Here is a 26,090-nt window from a genome sequence, read left to right as displayed (position 1 = left end):
CAAAATCTACAAGACAAACAACTGAGGTTTTCTAAACAAACCCCCAAATGCACAAACTGAAAGGTGAAATGAGAGACAGGGGCCACAGGCAGGTCCTACTAAGACCCTGACCAGAGAATTATCTGAGGCAGGTGGGAACACCTGAACAGTGACAAGACATCTGATGATGGGAAGGAATTAGCATCAATTCTTTTGTATATCATAATGGTACTATGGTTTCTTCTGTTCTTATTTTTTAAAAACCCTGACCTTTAGGAAAATATACTGAAATATAAGATGAAATATGGGATTTGCTTCAAAATAGTACAGTTTGGGAACAGGAACAATACACATAGGAGAAGATGGGACATGAGCTGTCAGTTATGGAAGCAGGGTAATAAGACACAGGAATTCATTGTATCTTTCTCTTCTTTCATAGATAATTTTCCAGAAAGCAAAAATTAGGGGAAAAAAGAGCCCCACTGGGGGAAACCGTGTCACTAAACAAATCTCTACGTATTGAAGGCACACTAGTGGGGCAGCAGCCACACAGGGTCCAGTGCCCAGTGGAGTAGGCCTGGTGTGGGTACCTGAGTCAGGCCGCCCATCCGAGCTGCGGAATTCCTGCATCCTCCTCTCCAGTTTCTGCTGCCTGCGACGCTTCATCACCACCTCTGGGTTCGAAATTGTTCGGGTAAAGCTGGTCTCAGGCATGTCTTTGTAGACCTCAGCAGCCAGTCGGGAATTCTCACTGGGAGAAAACAAAGCACAACATTTTCTAGCTATTACAGGAACAAGAATGGCACCAAACTCAGACAAATGGCCTGGGCAGGTGTCCCTGGGCCCTGGCCATCACACACTGTGGCAGATAGGTGACCACGTGCTGACCAGCATCGCATACACAAAATGAAGTTCCTCACAAAACATGCAACACACTAAACTCAATGGAAATTTATCATTAAAATATCAGTGAGTTCCCGTCAATTATTGTGGATTCACTGACGAGGCTAAAAGAAAAATGGGTAAGTTACACTTGGTCAGCAATTTGCACCAGTGTTTTCCTAAAATAGACTCAATGAGTGATCAAACATTCCAACCACAAGAAATAAAGGACTGGATTTACTTTTATTTAGTAAAAATCCTCATAAAATTATAGTAAATCTTGAACTCAAACCACATGGTTTTTAACTAAAAGATTTACTAACATTCACTTTCTTGAAGCTAAATTTTCAAAAGGAAACATTCCAGCAGTTCCTCTGATAAGGAATCAACTGTAGAGAATGAGGACTTGAAGACTATGTATTAAAAAAAGATTAATGGCTAAATTTTGATGAATACACTTTAAAGATGTCATTTTTAATCATAAAAATAATTTAATTAAAAACTAATCAACCATTGGGGCGCCTGGGCAGCTCAGTGGGCTGAGCATCCGACTCTTGGTTTCAGCTCAGATCATGATCTCAGGATCATGAGATCAAGCCCTGCGTCAGCTCTGCACTCTGCACAGAGTCTGCTGGAGATTCTCTCTCTCTGCCCCTCCCCCGACCACCAGCTCACTCTATCAAAAAAAAAAAAAAAAAATCAAGCTTTGAATCAACAGAATTGAACAACTTAACTCATTTTAAGTAGCTAATTTTCTAAACACAAACAACATATCACCCCATAAACTAAAAGTTAATAGGACAAATCATAGCCTAAGTTTCAAACTCTCCTTTTCTTCGATATTTTTCATGTATAAGCAAAATACTCATATAAGTTCTGCCTATTGTTTATGCTAAATAGAGCATTACTATGTAATACTATACTCAAGAGTTTATACTCATTACACAGGCATCACTGCCTGACAGATTAGTACCTTAAACCCACTTCAATGCCATCCAAAATGGGCTTGAGTCCACTCTAAAGTAACCATCATTAACTAACAAATGATTAATAGTCCTTAATACATACACTTAGTATTAATCATACAATAAAGAAAGACTTGAAGAAGTCACTACCACAGAATATAAATGGTTAGTCAATGTGCAGAAAGACATCTATCTTAATGATAAAATACATTCAGGTTATTGGATGTGGGGAAGAGAGAGTGTGTGACAATTGTCAGGGTCCGAGGAAGTGAGGAAGCTGGTGGGCTCTGGAAATATGCCCAGGCTGCCCCCAAGCTGTCCTTCCAGAGTGCTCCCAGAGTTGAAAAGCAAGGAGTATTATTTATAATACCAAAAACCTGTGAACCACCTACAAGTACAAAAAAGAGGTCAGTGAAATAAATCTTGAAAAAACTATGAGAGACTATGTAATCATCTAAATTGTTTTATACTTTTATGAAAATATATACGTGTGAATATATATATGCATTTATGGGATATAGTAGAATGGAAAAACATTATGTGGAAAGCCTATGGGTATATTTTAAAACTCTACATAAACATATGAAGTATATGTGTAGTATATATTTGTGTATCAAAAACAAACTATGGTTCTCTTTGAGCTCATGTGGTAACAGGTGACTCCTCCTCTCTTTCTGACAAATCTGCATATGTTCTGACTTTCTAAAATGAACGTCTGTTACCTCAGCAACAGAAGAACACTGAGGACACTGTGCTGCACTCACCACCACGGCAAGGGGGCCCAAGTTGAGCGCCGACACATGGCTGCCCCATGAACAAAATGACCCACGTGAAATGGGCAGGACTACACCAACACCTCCCCCAGAGGGGAAAGGTCAGTCTCCTCTGCTGTCTCTTTCCTGCTATAATCAAAATGCAGTGATTTCCCTTATTCCCTCAGCTCTGAGGTCAGAAGCCGAAAGACCCTTAGACAGGTCAGTACAACTTGATGGGCCTGGGTCACCTCATGGTGCACCTGAGCCTTATTGCCCTCACTGGTTCTGCCAAGCTCTGGGGAGCATTCAGTGTATTTAGGGGCTGGAAGAAAACACTGCAGCCTGAAGGTCCAAACAACCAGAAAGGAGAGGTCAGACAAAAATAATACACTGACAGCAAGGGTCTGCTCAGAAACAACACTGTACAGCTCATTGCTTATGGGGGATTAGCAAACCCATGAGACAGGATGGCCGGCCATAATCTCCACTGAGCCGAGACCCTCCACCTTCTACACACAGAAGAGACAGAGGATACGGAAATTAACTTTGTAACAGATGTTCATCCTTTTCACAGTTTGGTGATTTAATGAGGTCTGCTACATTAAAAACAGTCAGCTTATTAAAGCAAAAAGAAATAGAAATATTACCAGAATTACTTACATGTCATCCCCTTGGAAAGGCCTATCATCCTTATCAGATGCCTGCCTCACTGCCTCTTTTTCTCTCTTCTTTTTCTCCTTCTTTTCTTTCTTGGAGAGAGTTCTCTTGAAGTTCTGGATAACACCTTCTTTCTCCTGCTTTTCGGGTCCATTGCTCTGAGCCTTCTGATAAAAGTACCAACATCATTATGGCGGCTGTTACACAGAATCACAGGAAGCTCTATACGGCCTAGCTAGCTTCCTTTCACGTGACTGCTACACCCAGCTACTGGCACAGGGAAGGGCCCAGGGGATGGGAATGTCCTTCACCTTGGGCTGACAGTTACAGGCATGTATTTAGCAAAACATAATAGATTATACATTCAAGATCTGTGCACTTCGCATGTGTGTAGTTTATCTCAGTTCAAAACTAATATGTAAGTAAGCAAACAGAAAACCAACCCCAGTAAAAAAAAAACCTGGGGCAAGAATCACGAAATCTGATTTTCAATAAATAAAAATCCAAATAATTTATATATAGTTACTTTTTAAAAAGGAGCCTAATCAAACATGGAAATAACTGGTGTGCCTGGGTGGCTGAATCAGTTAAGCAGGGGACTCTTGATTTCGGTTCAGGTCAAGGTCTTGGGGTCATGGGCCTGAGCCCTGTATCGGGCTCCACACTCAGTGCAGAGTCTGTTTGTCCTTCTCTTTCTCCCTCTGCCTCTCTCTCTACTCTCTAATAAATAATATCTTAAAAAAAAAAAAAGTAACTATTTAAATCATTATCTACTTTATAGACGTTTCTCTAGCTTCAAAGGAAATGGTAGGTATAGCTATAAGAAATAAGCTTTTTTGAAACAAAATTGTAAGTACTGTCTTTGCAAAACTTCTTTTCCACATTTTGTTTATCTGCTTGGTTATTCTTAATTTACAACATGCCCTACTAGCAGATAACACAGAGACAATTTTTGGTATGTATAACTAATAGGTTGGTAAAAAAAAAAAAATCAAGAAAAATATGAAAGCGTGGTTACTGTATTGGGAAATAAACTGCCTTCTGTTTTATCTAAGTTACGATTTCCATTTTCATTGCTGGTCACGTCAGCATTATCCTGACCCTACTAAGAGCTCTAATCCATGTGAATGAGGGTCTCTATCCCACAGCGAGGCACATCAGCTGAAATCATGGTGCAGAAATAAAATAAAACATGGGCCAAAAAAAGAAAGAGATGTCCATTTTTACTGTCTATGTATTTGCTACAAATGCTAAGCCACTAGAAGCACAGTTAACAAGGCCAAGAATACCTTCTGTGTGTCTAACACTCTTCCACATGGAGCACTCACATCAGACAAGCAAAGTGAAGATGTTCTGTTTCCACGAGTGAACAATGGCACTCTTTCCCAGTTGGTTAGGGAAAATAATTAAATACAAGATTTTTTTTCAAAATATTCTTGACTTCTGCATTTGCTCTCACTTGTCAATACTGAATTCTAGTGTAAGATGCCATTTGATTTAACACAGAAATTATATTTTCAAGTCTTATCTGTGTTCCATAGTGTCCCACAAAAGAACAGCGGCACATGAATTCCAGATGCCCTGGCACCTGAGGAAGTTTCAGGATCACTGCATTATGTCAGCCCAGAAAGTCTGCTCATCTCTATCCTTACACACAGAGTACAGGAAAGGTTTTAAATGTGCCTTATGAAGTTGTGTCCAAAAATTCATATAAATAGGCTATTAAAGATTTTCCTTTGTGATTCTTATTAAAACATATTTTGACTTCCTAATTTGTTATAAACACAAAAAAACACAAACAAAAAAACTTGGTGCTGACTACTTGGTCATTAAATCTCTTCATAACCAAAATTACTGTGACGCCTGGGTGGCTCTGTGGTTAAGCATCTGCCTTCGGCTGAGGGCATAATCCCAGAGTCCCAGGATGGAGTCCCACATCGGGCTTCCCCCAGGAAGCCTGCTTCTCCCTCTGCCTATGTCTCTGCCTCTCCCTCTCTGTGTCTCTCATGAATAAACAAAATCTTAAAAAAAAAAAAAAATGTTACTAACTTTCAAAGGTAGAGAGCAATATTAGGATTATTCAGTGAAACAGGATGAAACAGAAAGAAATAGAACTTTTTTTTTTTTTTTTTTCTGGGAGGAAGGTAAAAAAAAGTCATTTAGGAAAAGAGGCAAAAAGGCAAGTTCAGTGAACTCCTAGCACATCAACATCAGTCTTGTGTTCATCCCCGTGGGCCCTGGGACCCCCTCCATGAAACGAGGAGGGATCCTACCTTAGGAGCAAGGGCATCGTTCTCATTCTTAAGAACAAATCTGCCCTCTCGATCATCTTTATTCCAATTCAACTGCACAACTAGGGGTTTCTCATCTATATCCAATCTTCTTTCTTCTTCAAATCATGAAACGAAAAGAAATTAAGTCATGGTTATTTAATGGCACTAATACAACACTCCCATATACATTTAATTTTATAGACATAAAATATTACCACAAGGACTTACTAACAGGCTGAAATGTAACTCAAAATGTTAAGTGAGAATTTTAATTTACCATTTTGTTGCTTCTACAATATATAGTACCATACACCCAGTGCCAAACACTGACCAGGGATAATGTCCTTAAAACATTTAGAATCCAAACAGGAGAACAGGAGAAATATACACAAACTAGAGAAAAATATATATAGGTCTTTGCTATAAGCCTAATTCTGTAAATCAAATTATCTCATATAGGCAACTGGAAAATAAGAGAACAGCATTCACACAGGAGACCTGTTGACCTGTGTCTGTGTATGTGACAGCTGTACCCTTCTTTGTGTCTCTGTGCATCTAATCCCTGTCTCTCAAACTCACCAGGCCCAGCCCTCACAGTGCCTTCCACCATGAAACTACCACCATCCCATCTCTTCATTAGAATAAAGTGCTAGACAAACATTGTATGTTCTCATTCATTTGGGGAATATAAATAATAGTGAAAGGGAATATAAGGGAAGGGAGAAGAAATGTATGGGAAATATCAGAAAGGGAGACAGAACATAGAGACTCCTAACTCTGGGAAACGAACTAGGGGTGGTGGAAGGGGAGGAGGGCGGGGGGTGGGGGTGAATGGGTGACGCGCACTGAGGGGGACACTTGACGGGATGAGCACTGGGTGTTATTCTGTATGTTGGTAAATTGAACACCAATAAAAAATAAATTTATTATAAAAATTTAAAAAAATAAAAAATAAAAAAAAAAGAATAAAGTGCTAGGTTTGGAGTATTCCTTCCCTGCCTGCTAGATATCTAACACACCTCAAAGCACACTGATCAAGACCCTGCAGTCTACGGAGGGGGCTCCCCAAGGGCTAGGCTCACCCTGACCATCTATTAGAAGCCTATAGTCAGCAAAGATTATCCATGTAACTGTATATAGGATGTGCTACAATGGGGGGAGCACACACAGGAGGCAGAGACCAGCGGCAAAGGAAACAGGAGTTAACAGGATAAATTTAAAAGATAAACAAAAGATAAACTTACACAGGCTTTCAGTAAATACTCTATATAAACAGTAATGTTAATTTTAAGTATATAGGAAAAACAAATTCTAATTTATTATTTTATGAACTGAAAATATGAGAAATGAAAATTAGAGCAATAAGTTAGGGACTGAATGAAGAAATCTGAAATTCCTGCTACAAACCAAAATTACCAAGTTCTTGTTGTTGCAAAATTTGTACTAGATTGAAATCCGTTATAGTATATTTTTTAGAGAACTAATTTTAAGAACAAGAAAGTCTAAATTATGAAAGTAAAATAAAAACAAGGGTGAGGTAGCTATTCTAAAGCATGTGAGCCTAACTATTAAAATATAAATACAGTCAAGGTCCTACACAACTTTATAACTTTAAGATATCTTTCTGCCTTAGTGGTTCATATAAACATACATATATATACATATACATATATATACATATACATATACATATATAAATATATATATATTTTTTTTAACAGCAGACTCCTTTTTATTTTCCCAATTGATTTCACACAAAGGATCCTAATATACAGAAAGGGCAAGAGTGGAGTTTCCCTGGTGGTGGAAATGTGGGTTGGGGCCTGGGATTCAGCCCACCGGAGCAAAGCTCTACAAGCACGTGCTGAGGTCCCTGAACACTCACTCAGAAGCACTTTAAATTTTCAGGGAAAAAAGTTACCTCTGGCAGAAGCCGCAGAAACTGCTAGCTCCAGGAAGCCCCTAGTCCACACCAGACTGCACCACCACTTCTGCCTGTATCACATCAGTGTCAACCTGAGATTTCCATGGTGCTGTACAAAACAAGCAGCACCGCCCCTAAACTCACAGATAGGAAGTGAGGGCCCCAACTCTAATCTAGGAGCTGTGCAGGGCCCAAGAGGCACACACACCCATCAGGGATGAAAATGTTAGTTTTCCTTTCCTTTTATGTATACTATTTTGTCAAACATCTATCATGTTGTTAGTGCATAAACACTTACTAACTTGTCTGAATCAAACTACTCAGTAACATGAACTGTTAAGTATGTCCTCTGGCCCAGAGGTGACACCCTGAGGGCTTCATGACCCTTGTCCATGTGTCCTTGTACATGGAGGACGGCCCTTGTGGAAGCCACTCTGCTAAGCACAGACAGAGCCAGACGGTCCTTGCCACTCAGTTCAGGGTTGTGAGCAAGCCCTCCTCCCTTTTCTCTGCACACCTTTATTGTATTTTCACCTCCTTACAAGTAATACGTTTTACTTTTTAATTTAAGGAAATTAAAAGAAAACTTTTTTTAAAAAAATATCAATATCATTCCACTTTCAGATCTCAAATTCCAATCTTCATTTGGTGGTTTTCAAATGATCGAAAAGTGAAAACGCAAAAAGGTGTGAAGAACATTTTATTCTTGATAACCTGGTTATACTGATTTTGAGGTAAAGGAAAAACTCAACTTCAGAAAAACTATCCAGAGTGTATCCTCTGTTGTCAAATCTAGTTTTTGTATTATCGATGTAGTGGGATACCCTCATGACGTTAGCAGTAATAACGAGTGTGGGCCCATCTCATATTCTAGCAGGGAAAATGATGTGTGGTCATATACAGATTCCAAACAGTACAAAACTGTTCACCCAATTTCAAAGGTACACGGAAAGCTGTAATTCTGAAGTCAAGACAAATAAATAACTTATGTTCAAAAAGGATTTGGGGATGGAATTGAACAGGTATTAAAATTTGGTTTGGGCTGTTAATATAATCCTTTATTTGCTTCATTAATTGAGATTTGTATTTTTTTATAGGTGACTTGATATATCCAACGCACTCATGAAAAAAAACTTAGAAATGTCTACATTTCTAGTCAGTCCAACTTAGAATTGCTATTTGACATAGATCCACAGGATATTTTCAGAAATTTCAAACATTAAAAACAAGTAAAAATTACTAACTACATAAGACAGTTTCCTCCCCTAATTATTCCCAAAGAATAATAAAAACATACTGTCTCACATTAGAAAATACGCGTTTTTTAAGACTGATGACATAATATTTAACTGGGTTAAAGTTAATTGTAACATCACAATCTACACATGAGTTATGTGAACTATTCTTCCCAAAGCAAGTGGCATACCGTATGCCTCAGCAGTGTGTACACGACACCTAGGTCTGTTGGCTAATTTTAACGAAGAAATGTCACCACCTTATTGCTGAAGAAACCAGACTGTGTAGAACTGACATTATTCATTCTAACTTCCCACAGCGTGTGTGCTGGGATCTCACAAGAACACTTACCAGACCCGCAAATGCTCTGCCCGCCTGCCATGTGCCCCCCAGCCCCTCCAAAAAGAGAAGGACCCTCGGGAGAGCAGTGCTATCACTGCACTGCCCTCTGGACAAATGGGTGTTTTGGGAGCTATCTACACAAGCAGGGACGCACGGACCTCCACTGACATGCACTTCGTAGAGGGAGTACTTGGGGGACGACAGCATCCGCATGTCAGGCCGGAATTTCTCTGCCAGCGTCTCGATCACATCTTGAGTGGTGGCAGTACTAGAGACCCGAATACATTTTGTTGCAAAGTTTCCAGCAGCTTTATCTTGAAAATAAAATCTCATCACTCCATGGAACTCCAAATCCTAAAAGAAAACAAAAAGATAGATTTTTGGAAAAATAACATTCTAAAAAGATTCACTTATTACAACAATAATAAATGAAAAAGAGCTATCCATCACTTTAAAAAAATGTTTCATTACCATAAACATCTGAGATGGAAACTGAGAGACATGGCTTTTGAGTCCTCAAATTTAATTATGTGACTGGGAACAAATTATTTATAGCTTTTGCCTTACTCATCTCACATCCAAGACAATGGCTGCAGAGTAGCTGATGTTAGTAACAGCTAATTTTAATGAGTCTCCAGCAAGTACCAGGCACACCTTGACATGCTAAATTTTACTATGTACTCATAATGGCCCAGTAAGGTAGATTTATTACTAAATCCTATTTTCAAGATTTGGCCATTAAATCACAAAGTTTAAGTACGTCGCTTGGGTAGTTATGTGGCAAATCCAGAGTTAAAACCCAGACCCACTGGTCCCCAAAGTCCACACCTACAGGTCCCTGAGGTCCTACCCAGCCCTGAGATCATAAAGCCTCAATGAAGAGACTACTCTAGAACCACAGGGCCAGCATTAGCCCAGATCTATCATGAATGTGAATAAATGGAAACTCCTAACTTTTGCAGAATATAATGGTGGCTGATTTTAATATGAACTACTTGCCCAAAATCAATGAACACAACTTAAGACTTTTTTCTCAATGGTCTTACAAGCAAAGACAGACTGAAGCCCATGCAACTATGGGACGCTCTTTCCTGTTATTTCCTTGTGTCCCTGTTTCGTTATCAGAATGCAGTCAGTAGGGTGAAAGTTGCATGAGCTTCCAGGCCTTCTGCTACAACCATAACTCAGCGGTCCATATTCCACAGGATGAACCACTGCATCAGAGAGAACCTGGTTCTTGTTTGGTGGGTTACACCTTCCCTTGGGGTGTCAGGGGGAAAGGTCGAGAGCTCCTTTGTACCCTCTTACTTCCCAGAACACAAAAAAGCACAGCTCTCAACGAGATTCCCAGGAGCATTTCTAACTATTTGGCCACCCTCACTGCCCCTACACTACCAAAGGCCAATGGCTCATCGGTTCTCCCCTCTTCTCAACCTCCATGCTAGCACATCAAATCTATCCCATCTTCAATATACACCTAGAATCCATCCAAATTTGTGTTAAAAGTTAAGTGAGAAAATGTCAGTCCTTAGCTTTACTCCAGAGATGGCTTTTTCTATGGGCTCAAAGGCCATCACAGGTAAGCTTTTCTCTACTTCTTCCCAATCTATTTGCTTAGTCTTCGCTAACAATTATAACCTAATAATTATAATAGTTATGGGATATTAGAATTTGGGTAACTGCATAAGCTATATAAAATTAAAATAGAAAATGAGACGACAAGACATTTCTAGCCCCAAAGCTTTACTGTGTTTGCTCAAAAACTTCTACGACCACTAGGCAGTCTGTCCTACCCATTTCCCATTACCCCACGGAAAATACAGAGTACGTGAGCATGTGTATTAAAAAATACCATCAAGGGCAGCCCCGGTGGCATAGCGGTTTAGCGCCGCCTGCAGCTCAGGGTGTGATCCTGGAGACCTGGGATGGAGTCCCGCATCGGGCTCCCTGCATGGAGCCTGCTTCTCCCTCTGCCTGTGTCTCTGCCCCTCCCCCCCCCCTCTCTCATGAATAAATAAATAAAATATTTTTTAAAAAAATACCATCGAGCCACAGATCTTGGGTTGAAGTAGGACCATTGATTATGGGGGTGAGTGAAAAAAGCTTTGAGTTAGCAGAATGGGAGCATATTAGTAGTCCTGCTTTGCTCTCTCAAAACTATATAAGCTGTCTTGTTCAGCCTAGGTCAAGCAGCAAAGTTAAACAACATCCTTTTTAAACGTTTATCTACAGTATTAGTCTGGCAACCCCCAAAGCTCCATAAAGTAACAACGCACGTGAAAAATGCTCCTCAGCTGTAAATGTGCATGTAAGCACTAGTGAATATTAATAATAGCTACTAGGCACCAACCACTTACTTTCCTTTCCCCTACAGGGCTTCCCCAGCACTGCTCTGGCGGGCCGTGCCCTCTCCAGGCCCTTCTATGCTCCCACCTCAGGGGGTGCTCTCTCTATCCACCACCTCCTCAGGCTACGGTAGGAAACAGGAACTACTCTATATGTTTAGTTACATATATTTAAGTGTTTATTATGGGAGTCATAGTTTCATCCCAGGCTCTGATACTTTCATCATCACCACGCTCTGAAATCATCTTTAGATTACACCTTACAGTTCCAAATGTTAATTGGCAAAACTACCCTGGCTCCTCCCATGGCTCATGCTTTATGGAAGTTAAACCAAAAAGGCAAATTAACCTCCCACTCGATCATTTTGCTAAGAGTAGTTTCACATCATTTGTGACAAGAATAAAACAGTTAGATGTGCCTATGGATTCCAAAGACACAAACGTACCACTTTCTCTGATGACTGTCCACAAATACCTCCAAATGACCAGAAATCAAAGATCTGGGAAGGAATGCCCAACTTGGCAAGAACACAAAGGAAGTGATCGTGAATGAATGTGGTTAAGGCAAGCATGGGAAGGGGAAGATCCCTCAACTGCCCTCATGAAATTCCCTTACACAGAGATGACTACCGTTTGTAAGAAGAAACTAAATACACAAAATCCCCATTATTAATGTGGTTCAGCTACTGATCTCACATAAAATGCCGAGGTAAAAAGAAAAAAAAAAAGAGTAAACCCAAGGGTAGAGATCCAGCAAGCAACAGCTCTTGTGTCTACAGAGAACTAACAATATCTCTGTTGATGTTTTTAAAGAAACAAATCTCGAGGTTCTACACCAAGCCTCAACAAAGTAGACTATTAAAATTACCTTTGAATTCATTTGTACTAGATAAATGATAATAAATATTAACTTAGTTTGGTTACCTCAATACCACACAGAATACCTGAGTGTACCTATTACTAGAATAATACCTTAATAAACTAGCATTGTGTTTATTCTGCCAAATATAAGTTTTGGCCTGCGTGACTAAGTCCACAGAATATTTTTTTAAAGATTTTCTTTATTTATTCATGAGAGACACTGAGAGAGGGGCAGAGACATAGGCAGAGGGAGAAGCAGGCTCCCTATTGGGAGCCCAATGCAGGACTTGATCCCAGAACCCCAGGATCACGACCTGAGGCAAAGGCAGAGAGGCTCAACCACTGAGCCACCCAGGTGCCCCAATCTACAGAATTTTATCAGACCTGAGAAGATTGATAAGATCAAGTTGTGAACCTAAAAATTCTGTGCGTGATGACCCTACAAACAATAATATTAACAGCCAACATGTATTAAAGGCTACTATGTGCCAGATACTAAAAGTTCAGCATTTAATTTCTTAAACACGAAATAAGTACTATTATCATTCCTACCTCACAAAGGGTTAAAGAAGGTCCACAGAGTTAGTATTAAGTCTGATTTAACTACAATCACACAGCCCGCCGAGGAGCAGGACCCAGATGCAGCCAGCATTAGCTGTCCCTTGAAACCTCAAGTGTTAAATCACCATGCTCTGCAGCCCCTTCAAGTCACTTCCTCATCTAGAAAAGTCTGGGATGACTTCCTTCCTTTTCTTTACAACAGGTACAAGAGTCGTCCCAGAAGAAACAGTGAAGATAAAGAATTTTGCACGCAGTGCTGTCAACGACTTGCTGCAGTCACTGCCTAGACAGCGGTGGCATTTGGATCCGAGTATTACTAAAGCTCACTTTGGCATCGGAGGCCAGGCTCGGACCCTGAGCAGCACCTGCTTCACTCCCATCTCAGCCTGTGACCTGCCAGCCCGCCCGGTGCACGGGGCAGACACCTGGCATTTGCAGCACGGCAGAGGTAAGCTGGCATTTATCCCTGAGAGAGCTCTCTCACACACATGTGAGCTCCAATTTCCTTAATTATAAAATGAAAATAAGCTTGTTTTGAAGAGTAAACTATATAAAGAACTAGCAATTAGAGCTCCCGCTAGACGGCACCTTTCCTGAGGGAGCCTCTTATTCATTGTTCTAGACCCTCCCACAGTCTCTGATATAATGCTTCCCACATAAAAATAAAAACAAATTTGAGTCAAAACTTCCAATAACCATATCCAATTCTTTCAGCTGTGGTTTGTCTGTTCTCAACTGATAAGAACTCTGGAACAAAACTTTAAATCTGTAATAAGTGGCCGTGAAGTTCCAATAATAGGGCTAATATGCTGATAGTGTTCGTTGCAGCCAATACAATTATAATTTTACAAAGACCAATGTTTCCGTAAAAAAGTCCTTATACAAATATCCAAGAGATAATAGTATTTAAATGAAAAAACACTGTTGCAATGTCCTCCAGTATCAAAATGAAGTACCTACTTGCTAGCAGCCTATTTTCAGGACCAGGAGCAGGGAAGCCAGCGGCTAACTGCCTGAAACCTCTGTAATCAGCACAGTCCTGCTCCATGTGCCAAGGGCAATAACCTGAGTGAGAGGCACCTGTTTCCTTCTCTTAAGGGTTATGCCTCCTGACAAGAAAACAAGTTTCTTTCTTTCCTAAAGGTATATATTCACCTTTGCATAAACTTCTCCCTGAGAAATAACATCACAAGGATTGTAACAAAAGAAATGGAACACTACTTGGGGTGGATTTAATGACAACTCCAAAACAAAATTATGCTAATACTTACCAGAAAGAATGTAACAGACCCAAAACAACAACAAAAAACCCAAACCACAGAAGGCTGTATTATAAATTACTGAAGAGCCAATGCAAGAACAAAGGATTAAAGGTGGAAATTCATTTTTAAATATTTTATCAGTATCTTATTAATAAAACTGATAATCAGCCCTCTCCAAACCAGTAAAAACTCACCAGTGCAACCTCAAATCTCCTTTTTGCTCACGCTGCTCAGAACCATTTGTTCTAAAGCTAAATAGGTCGACCATACTAATCCATTTTTCTTCTCCTCATGTCCAGCATTTATGTGAAGCCATTCCCTAGCCTGCAGCAAAGCAACACCAACTGTAACAGGTAATCGTCCAACTCCCCATGGCAAAAAGGGCTGTGGACAGAGCACACCACTTTATCACACACATAATTTATTTCTAATGCTCGTGCCTCCAAAAGTAGGTGCAAAACGTTAAGAAAAAATACAGCTATGCCTCTAAAGACACACACACATTATTAGTACATAAATCAATCAAATGGACAACAGTCATTTGACTGTTAATAGTTTAGGTAGAAAATGAAAAAAAATACTTGAATATGGGTTTTTGGAATCTTACTTGTATAAAGACTGTTTCTTAAACACTAGTACTTCAAGGATACTCTTTAAAATAATATGCATTATCTAAAACTTTCACAGGAGAAATGATACCCTGGCAAGCTTAGGTACATAACTGTACAATGTCCTCCTCAGGCTCACACTTAATCTTCCCATGGCACTCATTATTACCAAGGGGTCCTTTCCCTACTCTTCCCACCTGCTCCCCATTCCTATGGGTGGGGAGCTCCTAAGAAACCCCATGGTTCTTTTTTAAGAAATTATATATTTATTATCAAGTATCATCAACACACAGTGCTATTTAGTTTCAGGTGTATAATTCAAGGATTCGACAATTCCATAGATTTCTCAGTACTCAGCACAAGTGTCCTCTTACTCCCCTTCACTTGTTCACCCACCCACCCCCTTCCCTGCAACCACCAGTTTGTTCTCTGTATTTAAGAGTCTCCTTTTAATTTACTTGTCTGTTTTATTTTTTAAAAGATTTTAAGTAATCTCTACACGCAATGTGGGGCTCTAATTTAAAACCCTGAGATCAAGGGTTGCATGCTCTACCCACTGAGCCAGCCAGGAGCCCCTATTTTGTTTCTAATAACAATATTATAGTACCTTGTAAATGGCACCTTAAGAGGTTTCTCTAAAATCTAAGTAAATGGGTTTGTTTTATATTGAACTACCTTTCAGATAACTATAGAGTACAGATTAAGAGTTTCCTCTCTGGGTGCCTGGGTGGCTCAGTCGGTGAAGCAGTGAAGCATCTGCCTTAGGCTCAGGTCATCCTCAGGGTCCTGGATTGAGCCCTGCAGTGGGATCCCCACTTGGGAGGCCAGGTCTGCTTATCACATTTTCTCAAGCAAATAAAATCTAAAAAAAAAAAAAAAGAGAGAGAGAGAGAGTTTCCTCTCTTCACTTGTAATCCCATCTCTATCATGAGGTAGCTCAACATTCCAGAACCTGTTTTCTCCTCTGTGAGAAAGGACTCCCACAGGGCACTGTTACTCTGAGGGTAGGAATGTAAACTGGCATCGGATTATAAGAGAGCAACTACTCCCTGACCCAGCAATCGTCATCCAGGAAAAGACTTTATACCTGCATATGTGTATTTGTTTTTTTTAAATTTTTTTTAATTTATTTATGATAGTCACACACAGATAGAGAGACAGAGAGGCAGAGACACAGGCAGAGGGAGAAGCAGGCTCCATGCACCAGGAGCCTGATGTGGGATTCGATCCCGGGTCTCCAGGATCGCGCCCTGGGCCAAAGGCAGGCGCCGAACTGCTGCGCCACCCAGGGATCCCTGTATTTGGTTTTTATAAAAAAATTATTCCATCAAATATTTTTTTGTCTGAAAGGTATGATTTCTAACACATCACAGTGTACACCTGTTCAGTGCAAGCCAACTACTTTTACTTCTAACATCTTGATGCTAGTTCACTAGTTAAGACAAAGTTTATTGAAATGGGGGAAAAGTCATCTTTCAGGTGAAAAGCAAATTTTCTGGACTAAAACACACACACACAGCCCACAAAGAGAACATAAACACATATCCCCTTTTACAAACTCTTAACAAATCCCAGCCGGTACAAACACCTCTGAACATTAGAAATAAAACAGTTCTCCTCCAGAAAACACAACCTACTGTGAAAACCAATAAGCCAACATATTATTTTAAGTACCTCAGTTATAACTGCCAACAGTGTCTACTAAACAACTATCTGCTCACAGTGGCTAAACATTTGTGAGCTGTCTACTTTCACAGCAAGGTAAACCGTGTTCTGCTGCTAGACTCTACTGCAATCAGAAATCTACCTAATTCCTACATCAGCATTGGGGAGGGGGATCAAAAAGTGAAAGTTTGCCCCCATGGTAGTCTTAGAATTTTTTTAAGTCTCTATTTGACTAGCTACCACACATACATATATTGGGGATTTGAAAGATGATCAATTAAAGAATACATTAAATCCACATGACAAAAGAGCCATTGTCACATTTATGATCAAAGATTATGTCTATATTTCTATTATAATATTTAAATATATTTGCCTAAGAGATATACAAAAACAACCCTAAAAGCCACCTATCTAGTGCAGAAGTCCTAATCAATTTTGCCACGGATCCTTCGGAAGTCTAATAAAGCCCATCAACCTGTTCTCAGAATCAAAATTTTAAATGGATCAAATAAAATACAAAAGATTTTACAAAGAAACAATTACATTAATACACAATTATTAGGGATGCCTGAGTGGCTCAGCGGTTTAGCACCTGCCTTCAGCGCAGGGCATGATCTTGGGAGTCCTGGGATTGAGTCCCACATTGGGCTCCCTGCGTGGAGCCTGCTTCGCCCTCTGCCTCCTATGTCTCTGCCTCTGTGTGTCTCTCATGAATAAATAAATATAATCTTTTAAAAATAAATAAATAAAACATAATTATTTAAATATTTTTAAAAAATCATTACCTAGCAAAAATTAGTGCTTCTTTATTAACATACTAAATAAGTAGATTCACACAATTCTGAGTAGATATGAATATAAACTCCTAAGTGAAGAAAATGATAATTACAGTTAGAGGTTTAATAAATATTTATTTACCAAAAATAAAGATGTAATTATCTTCTCATCCATGTTCAAAGACTCCATCATGTCCATTCACGGACCTCAAGTTAAGAAGCCCCTATGACAACTCCAGTGATGGCAAACTCACTGGCCATGTAGTACATTCTTTCTTTGTATAGCTCAATAGCATGAAAGTATGGTTTTATACAAAAGCAAAATTCACCTCCTATAGCTTTACCCTTTGGTATTATTTAGGCCTATATTTAACCATGGCTTATGAATGACCATTTTTTTTCCATTTATTAATCAAACAGTATACAGTAGAATAGATTTCTACTGGGTACAATGCACTCTGGGTAAGGAAACGGGGCAAGTACCGGCTCATGAAATTTTAATTCCAGTTTTTTCCTGTGTATGCCCCAGGCTACAAGGTAAAATGCAATTCTTTATCTCACTACAGGTGACAGTTAAGCAATTTAGTCCGAGAAAGGGTATTCTGGCCTCAGCACTGTGACATTGGGAAGGGATCACTTTACTGTGGGATGCCCGAGAACACCCCTGGCCTCTACAGCCCAGATGCCAGCAGCACCCACCAAAGCTGCAAAAACCAAAAAACGTCTCTAGACATTTGCATAGATCCTCCAGGAGAGAAAACTGTCCCTGTGGAGAACTGCGGATTTAGAGCAAGTCTAGTCCCTCTCCAGAATGGCATTCTAATTCTAGTTCCTCCAACTGTTCTCTTTCCTGTGACAAAATTCCAAAATCACTTACTATTTTGCTCACTTCCCTCTTAAACACATCTGTGTTCTATCCACCCGGCCTGACACCGTTTCCAGAACTGATCACAAAACTCCGAATGTGTAGTTCTGATCAACTCTAAGTATATTGCTAACAGGTTCTAACACGACACCTGTAATTAACTCAAGTTAAGGTTACATTAGCTTTTCGGTTACCACCTAATATTGCTGATTCTCATGAGATTCCAGTAAAGTTTAAGTTCTTGAGTCATTTGCATGTTAGTTACCAACTAATAACATTTCTCCAGCTTGATGCTAATCTGTTAAACAGCCTTTGAGTACAACTAGTTCCTCATTCATCTAACTGTACTGAGACCCAGGTCACAAACACAAGAATATGATGAAAGAAGTTGCTGAATTCCTCGATGAAGTTCAGATACATTATGGTTGATGCACTTCCTTGATCTACAAACCTGGTAACCCTACTCTCTCTCAGACGTGAGCACACACGAAATGCCCTCGTTTTATCCACTGAGCCATGATGGTTCCTTTGAACAGGATTACACAGCTTCCCTAACCCCACGCCAGTTTCCCCTGCAGTCTGGCCACAGCTATGGAGAACATTTCTATGAATAGTTTCAAAGTTCACCTTTCCACCGTGTCCACACATTCAGGTCACATGCTGCTTCTGAAGTTTTTATTGTGTAATAAACATCTTTATGGAAATCTATATTTTAAAAATTATATCCTAAAATATAAATGTAGATCGCAGAGCACATAAACAACATGAACAAATCCGACTATATAAATTTCCATTTGGAGAAAAGAAAAGCACAAGTGTAAAGACAAGTGACACACTAGGGAAAAAAACAGAAAAAGAAATACAATCTCTCTAATACAGAAAAAGAGTTCCTAGGTGGTTACTGGGACCATGGGGCTTCTGACCATATTCTGAAAATGAATCAGAAAGAGTGGGAGCTGTGAGCACTCATGCTCAGCCTGGAACGTGCTGGCAAACAAACAACCCCTCAAGAAGTTCAATGGGGAAGACATCCCTGATGCAGGGCTTGAAAGGAAAGGGCCCAGAGGACCAAGGATCAAGCTGAGCAGCCAGGGTGTGAGCACCTTGCCCGCGGAGCTGCTACCAGAGCACAGAGGGCCTCACTGGGAGGTGGGCCAAGCCGACCACCCTCTGCACATTGGCTGCTGCAGAGGCCAGCAAGGCCAGAGCAAGCCCCCCTCCAGTCGCCACCCAGCAGGGGCTGCCCGGACCACTGACCTCTGACGCTGTCCCTGAGGCTTCGCAGCTAAGTCCAGACGCCCCAGCATATCCAGGGCTGTGGTGCCCACACCGGCGAGAACCTCCTGCCTGGTGCTGAATGGCTCCTGGATGAGATTTCCCGCTGGACCGATCCGATGCCCCTTCCCTCCCAGCCCACCCCTACCCCAGCCCTGGTGAAGCACCAGCCACGGAGGAACGGGAGCCAGTGGGCCTAAGGCTGCCAGCTCCGCTCAAGAACCAGCTGCCACCACTAATGATACCCCATGGCTGCTCCATGGCCAGTGGCCACCTCTGCTGCCACCAAACTGTGGGCCTCATCCTTTGCTTGGCTGTGAGAATAAACCGTTCCCTGTGCCACCCCCCCCATAAATAAATAAATAATAATAGAGTTCCTAAAATTTGAGAAGAAAAACACCAATAACTCACTGAAAAGGGGGCCAAAGAACCTCAAGAAGCTCAACAGACAGCTCAGAAAAGAGGTAAATAGGACTCAAGTCTAAAAAAAGGATGAACAATCTCATCAATGATAAAATGACTTCAAATAAAGATAACAGTAAAATGCCATTTCTCAACAATCACAGTGGTAAAAATCTGAAATTCTGACAACACTCTAGTTTGAATAGTGCCAAAAAAAAAAAAGTACATACCCAGTTTGAATAGTACCAAAGAAAAGTACATACCCAAGGAGAATTTGGCAATATTTGGCAAAATTAGATACACATGTACATTTTGACAGAGCAATCTGACTTTTGTGGATCTACCCAGAGATGCGAATGTGAAATGCTTTATGCAAAATGACTCACTATAGCACAGTCAAAAACAGCACAAGTGTAGAAATGATCCAGCAAAGGGCATGAGCAGAATAAACTCTGGTACTTTCAGATAACAGAATAAAATGCTGCTACTGGCAGGAATGAGGAAAAGTTTTTACCCTGTGATGCAGCATGATGCACAAGATACAGTTAGCTGGAAAAAAGTGAGGAGTGTGACACTATGCACAACAGGCATCTTTTACATGAAAGGGTAGGAAACACACACACACACACACACACACATACACACATACACACACAAATGTACTTGATCACATCTGCAAAAGGAATCTTTCCTTGAGTGGATATACCAAAATGTAATAACATGGAAGCAAAGCCTTTCCAAATGCAAGTGATTAAACAGTTTCAACTTTGAAACCCTGGGATTATTTTAAATAATAAAAATTAAATTTTCACACAAAATAATACCTAAAAACTTCAAATAAATTGAAATTAATGTCTAACAATATATCAGGTTGGTTATATTACCATACAGAAGAAATTATTTTTTTTTCAAGTGATTTTTGACTTTACATCCCCAGACTCTAAGGACAAGTATCTCACATTGAAATATTCATCTTCATTCAGAAGTCCTACTGTTAGTAATACTGGCATTATAATGTAAAATACAGGAACTATATGACAAGATAAAGCACACAAGTAATTGTGTTAATTTAATTATAAAAAAAGATCTTCAATTTAAGAGAAAGGAGATTAACATTTTTAAAAATCAAAGTAATTAAATAAAAACCCTGTAAGGTCAAATCTGAATTGGAAGCATCAGAAGAAATTCATGGACTTTTTCACACACACACACACACACACACAAATATTTCCTAGCTCTTTCCATTGCAAAGGCCTTGAAGCAAAAGACAAGCTGTAAAAAGTAAGCATCTGTAGCACCTAGATGATGAGCTCTAAATATGACTCACCACTAAAAGGAGTCAAAGCTCCTTGGAGAAATGGCTGAATCCAAGTGTAAGTCAGAAAATGGACAAAAGGAGTTTGGTACATCTTGATATGCCAAAAAAAGGGAGTTCTCAAAAATTAACTAGCTCATTCAAAAGAACTTCCCAGTCAACCAACAGGTGCACCTGGCCAAATGTGAGGAAATCTAAACGCCAGCAACAATAATGACTGCAGTGACAGAAACACAGACAAGTCCTCACGAGCATGATGAGTACAGCAGCCAAACCACGGAAGCAGCCCAGGTATCCATTCTGATGGGTGGATGAGAAAGAAGTGGTACATGCAAGCACAACAGAGTATTATTCGGCCATAATAAAGAATGAATTCTTGCCTTTTGCAACTACATGGATGGAGCTACAGAGTATAATGCTAAGCAAGGTAAGTCAGAGAAAAGATAGATACTATATGATGTCACTGGTATGTGGAATTTAAGATAACAAGCAAAGGAAAAGAGAGAAAAACAAATCAAGACCTTTAACTCTTTGGAGAACTGATGGTGACCAGAGAGGAGGAGGGGAGATAGGGGAAATTGGGGATAGGGATTAAAAAGGACATTTTTCAAGGGGTGCCTGCTGGCTCAGTCCCGAGAGTACATGCCTCTTGGTCTCCAGGTTGTGAGTTCAAGCCCCATACTGGATGTAGAGATTACTTTTAAAAAGAAAAACATAAAGTCTTCAAAAAAAAAAAAAAAAAAAGAGTACGGTTACCCTGATGGGCACTGAGTATGTATAGAATTGCTCAATCACTACACTGCATACCTGGAACTAATGTAACACCGTATGTTAACTACAATGGAATTTAAATAAAAAGCTTATTTTTTAAAAAGTGGGGAAAAAAATCCTCACATCCATGACAGTAAAGAAAACCAAGCAAGCCAAAAACAAAATCATAATCACTGTCAGCACTGCAAGTAACTAGGGCACCAACTCCTTGGCCTGACAATAAGCAGTGAAAATAAAAGACCTCAGCAACTCTGCTTTCCTTAACTTAGATGCAGAAAATGCGTTTGTATTTTTTTTAAAGAAAAATGCCAGTCACTCAATGGGACAGAAATGATAGAATTAGAAAGCCACTACTTTGTAACCCCTACTTGACTGGGCAGAGATCCACGAGGATAAAACCTACACCAAGTTCTTGGCTGCCAAGTCCCTCCTGCTGTGCATCCATGTGCTGCCACAGGCCAGACATCACTCCCAACCCAAGCATTCTTCTCAAATAGTTGGATCTGTAGCCACAGGGGCCTTAAAGCTATGGAAACAAGTCAAATACCACCACCATCCCTGGAAACAAAAAAAGGCAAGTCCAGAATGGGGATATTCTACAGGAAAATGTAGCCAGTTTTTTCCAGCATGTCTATGACAAGAAATAAAAGGCAAGTTGGAGAGGGGTGAGAATGCTCTAGATTAAAGAGACATAAGATAACTAAACATAGCGTGTGGACCTTGTCTGGATCCTCGATTCAGATAAATTAACTGTAAAAATAGTTTTTCAGAAAGACAGGGAAATCTGAATTTGGGCTAGATATTAGGAAATAGTAAGGAAATACGGTTAACTGTTGGCAGGAGTACTGCATTATGGTTAGATTTTTTGAGATATACACTGAGGTAGAGGAAAAGAAATATGTCAGCTTTAAGGACTTGCTTTAAAATAGCTAAAACAACAAAAAACTAAGAACAATGAAATTCTGAAAATTTTTAAGTGCAAGGGATGGCTATAAATGAATTTCATCTATTAAATTTTCTTATTAAAATGTTTAATATGGGGACGCCTGGGTGGCTCAGTGGTTGAGCGTCTGCCTTTGGCTCAGGGTGTGATCCTGGAGACCCGGGATCGAGTCCCACATCAGGCTCCCTGCATGGAGCCTGCTTCTCCCTCTGCCTGTATCTCTGCCTCTCTCTCTGTCTCTCATGAATGAATGAATAAAATAATAAATAAATAAATAAATAAATAAATAAATAAATAAATAAATATTTAATATGAAAATAAATTCCAATTACAAACTATTATATATAACATAAACCTAGTTTCATGAAAATATAGATTCTTTAGGACAAATTCAAGGAATCAGATTCTGTAGATAGATAATGAACATCAGAGGCCAAGCATCTATGGCTTGCACTGAGCAAGCAGCAGGTGTGTGGAGGAGAGATAGGGAGAGAGGCAGGGCCTTAGAAATAGCCAGACATTAGTTCAAACCCCAGTATTTTCACTGATTGCTCATGTGGCTCCGGGCAAGATGTTTGAGGTCTCTTGTTCCCTGTGTACAAAACAGAGAGGTTACTCTATTTCACAGAGTTTTGTGGTTACTACATCATTTATGGTATGTAAAAGCACCTGTCATGAATAAGGCACTTGATGATAAAAGTCACTTCCTGTGTGCACATTCTCAAGCCCTCATACTTACATGAGAACTAGTTTGAAATCCCACCTCTAGCAAAACAAAATACAAAAGCAAAAACAAATGAGCGCATATTAAAAGTATCTGAAAAATGCAAAATAGTAATCGTTATAGAAAAAATGACACTTTACAACACTTACAATTGTTTTTGAAATTCAATATGCAAAAGTTCAAATCATATCCAATGATAAGACTGTAATCAAATCAACATACACAAAATTCTGAATGGTCGTCTGTAAGAAAATAACCATGTTCCTGAACTCAGCCTCAATATCATATAATATCAAAAAGAAATCCAAGAATATAAAATAAGAAATCATGTTTTTATAACCTGCTTCTTCAAGCTGTACTGAGATTCTTTTTTTAAATATGTGAAATATTAAAAAGGCATTTTGGGGCGCCTGGGTGGCTCAGTTGGCTAGGCATCTGACTCTTGGGTTTCTTCAACTCAGGTCATGGTCTCAGGGTTGTGGGATGGAGCTCCATGTGGGGCTCCCCGTTCAGCATGGGAGGTCTCTCTCTCCCCCTGTGTCCTGCCCCCCCCTGTATGTTCTCTCTCTCAAAAAAGCAAAATAAAACAAAACAAAAACCTAAATAAATAAAGACTTTCTAAGTATGAACAAGGATAATGCACCATACAAACTGTATACACAAATTAGCAGACTATCATTTACTCTATTTACAGTAATTTCACATCAAAGTAAATACTCTGATTCAAAGAAGCTTCCTATAATCAGAATGCTTCTATCTGTACCTGTTTACTATAGTAATATAGTATGATAGCATAGTGGACTAAAAATTGAATTCACATTCAACCTCTTTTGATTAAAAAACAAAACTTCATGCAAATTACCTAAATTAAAAATATCCTCAACTGTCTATGGTAGTATTGCATGAGTGCTTACACAAGATACTCGAGAGGGGCCTCCAACAGAAGTGAAAAGAACAAATTAAAAACAAAATAATTTTGGGGGTAGAGGATGCAACAGTAGTGACAGACTATTATGGTCTTAAGAGTTGGGCTTTTACAAACTAAACACTTTGTTGGGTGCGAGTATTGTTTTGGTGTACATATTTGACATTCTCTCCCTCCGTATCGCGAACGATCTTGAACTGCGTCTTTGGTGCCAAGCAGTACCTCCCGACTGACTTCCTGTTTCACTGGGCATGATCAAATGATCCCAGCAGACTGGAATGTCACTTAGTACCAGGCAAGAAAAAAAACAAAAAGGTAAGATATATAAATCAGTACAGGGACTTCAAAAAGAAGTCCTGTTGTTAAGGGGGATTTTTAACAGCACTAATTTAGAAAAGGAACATAAACCTCTATGCGGGGGCAAAGTGACACTGACATGAGCTCACAGATTCCACTGAGACGTCTTAACAGAACTGCTCAAGAGAACTATCAGCAAGAGAAGCAATCAGTGAATAGATTCTCACTTCATGTTACTAAATATTCTCACTATGATACTTTCACCTACGATTCCAATCATCTACACTGTACAACAAACATCTCAAGCTAACATACATAAACACTAAAAAAAAACTACATTCTGGGATAAATTCTTTAGGCAATTAATGGAAGGTCAGAGACATGAACTCAAAAACAAAAGATATAGAACTATGGTAGCTGTTAGGTTCTATGAAATGAAAACCTAAAAATCACTGTGTTTATATATAAAATTACACTGTTCACGAAACCTCACTTAAGAAGGCTTCTGCAGATGACATTACGATATCTAGATATGATTGCACACACCATCACACTTTAAGAAACAGCAACAAATAGAACTATTTTTTTTTTCAATTTAAAATATGGAATGCGGAGTCAACCTAAAACGTACACTATCAAATCTAAGCATGTTGTTGGAAACCCCCCTCTCCCCCACAAATAACATCAACTGATATGGAGACCAGCAGACAGATCTAAATTTCTGCCCTGAGATGAACAAGGAAGATGTCCTGCTACAGCAAACAAAACAAGAAAGGGAAAGAAAAAAACACAAATAATGATGATGATAATGTAATACAAAATGTAAGACCACCTAACCACCATCCTAAGAAATCTCATTAGTAACAAAAGAGCCAAGCATGGTGCTAGGGCTCTTTCTGCATCCTCCCCTTCACGGCTAACAGCAACCCTATGAGGCTAGTACTATTACTTTCCTCCTGTCTTGCAAAGGAGGAACTGGGTGTGAGAAAGACCAGCTTGACCTGATGGCACAGCTAATACCAGACTTTGTATTGAGGCAATTCTGAAACAGGAGGCCATACTTTTAACCATGAAGCAACTCTGCCTCTCATTTACTCTGAGGTATTAAAATAAGACTGTGGAACTCCTAGTTCTAGCAAGATGGAAGAACTAAGGGTTCAGGAACCATCATTGCCATCATATGGTAGATAATACGAAATACACTTTCTCTTAAGTATACTGTTGAGTTTCTAAAAAAGAAAGAAAACTCTAAGAAGGCAGGACAGAAAAACAGGGATCCAGGATGGGCTCCCGAGCGGCCAGCACTGAGCCAGGTGCTACCAGGAGGACAGCGTGTTACTACACCACAGACAGATTCCAGTTGGCCCACACCCCTAAACGTAAAAAGCCAAACTGTAAAACTTTCAGAATAAAACATGGAATACATGCACCTAACAAAAAGTATAAAACTTAAAAGCAAAACAAAACAAAAAGATAAAC

At 39.6% G+C, this 26,090-nt stretch overlaps 1 protein-coding gene across 19 annotated transcripts in view; it reads right to left on the bottom strand.

Moving 5' to 3' along the window:
- AFDN (afadin, adherens junction formation factor) overlaps positions 1–26,090 on the bottom strand; it is a 137,473-nt gene that overhangs the window by 90,699 nt on the left and 20,684 nt on the right. For 11 of the 19 annotated variants that reach the window (XM_038526552.1, XM_038526556.1, XM_038526553.1 and 8 more), the window contains exons 2-5: positions 9,172–9,367; positions 5,512–5,627; positions 3,242–3,405; positions 570–730 (exon numbers count right to left, since the gene is read on the bottom strand). In XM_038526552.1, coding sequence (XP_038382480.1) covers positions 570–730; positions 3,242–3,405; positions 5,512–5,627; positions 9,172–9,367 — 637 coding nt within the window. The remainder of the gene's footprint in view (positions 1–569; positions 731–3,241; positions 3,406–5,511; positions 5,628–9,171; positions 9,368–26,090) is intronic. The other 8 variants (XM_038526554.1, XM_038526561.1, XM_038526564.1 and 5 more) reach the window with 3 other exon arrangements.

The sequence above is a fragment of the Canis lupus genome, chromosome 1 (assembly GCF_011100685.1).
Source record: "Canis lupus familiaris isolate Mischka breed German Shepherd chromosome 1, alternate assembly UU_Cfam_GSD_1.0, whole genome shotgun sequence".
NCBI classification, from domain to species: Eukaryota; Metazoa; Chordata; class Mammalia; order Carnivora; family Canidae; genus Canis; species Canis lupus.
This window is presented reverse-complemented; position numbering and strand designations above follow the sequence as displayed.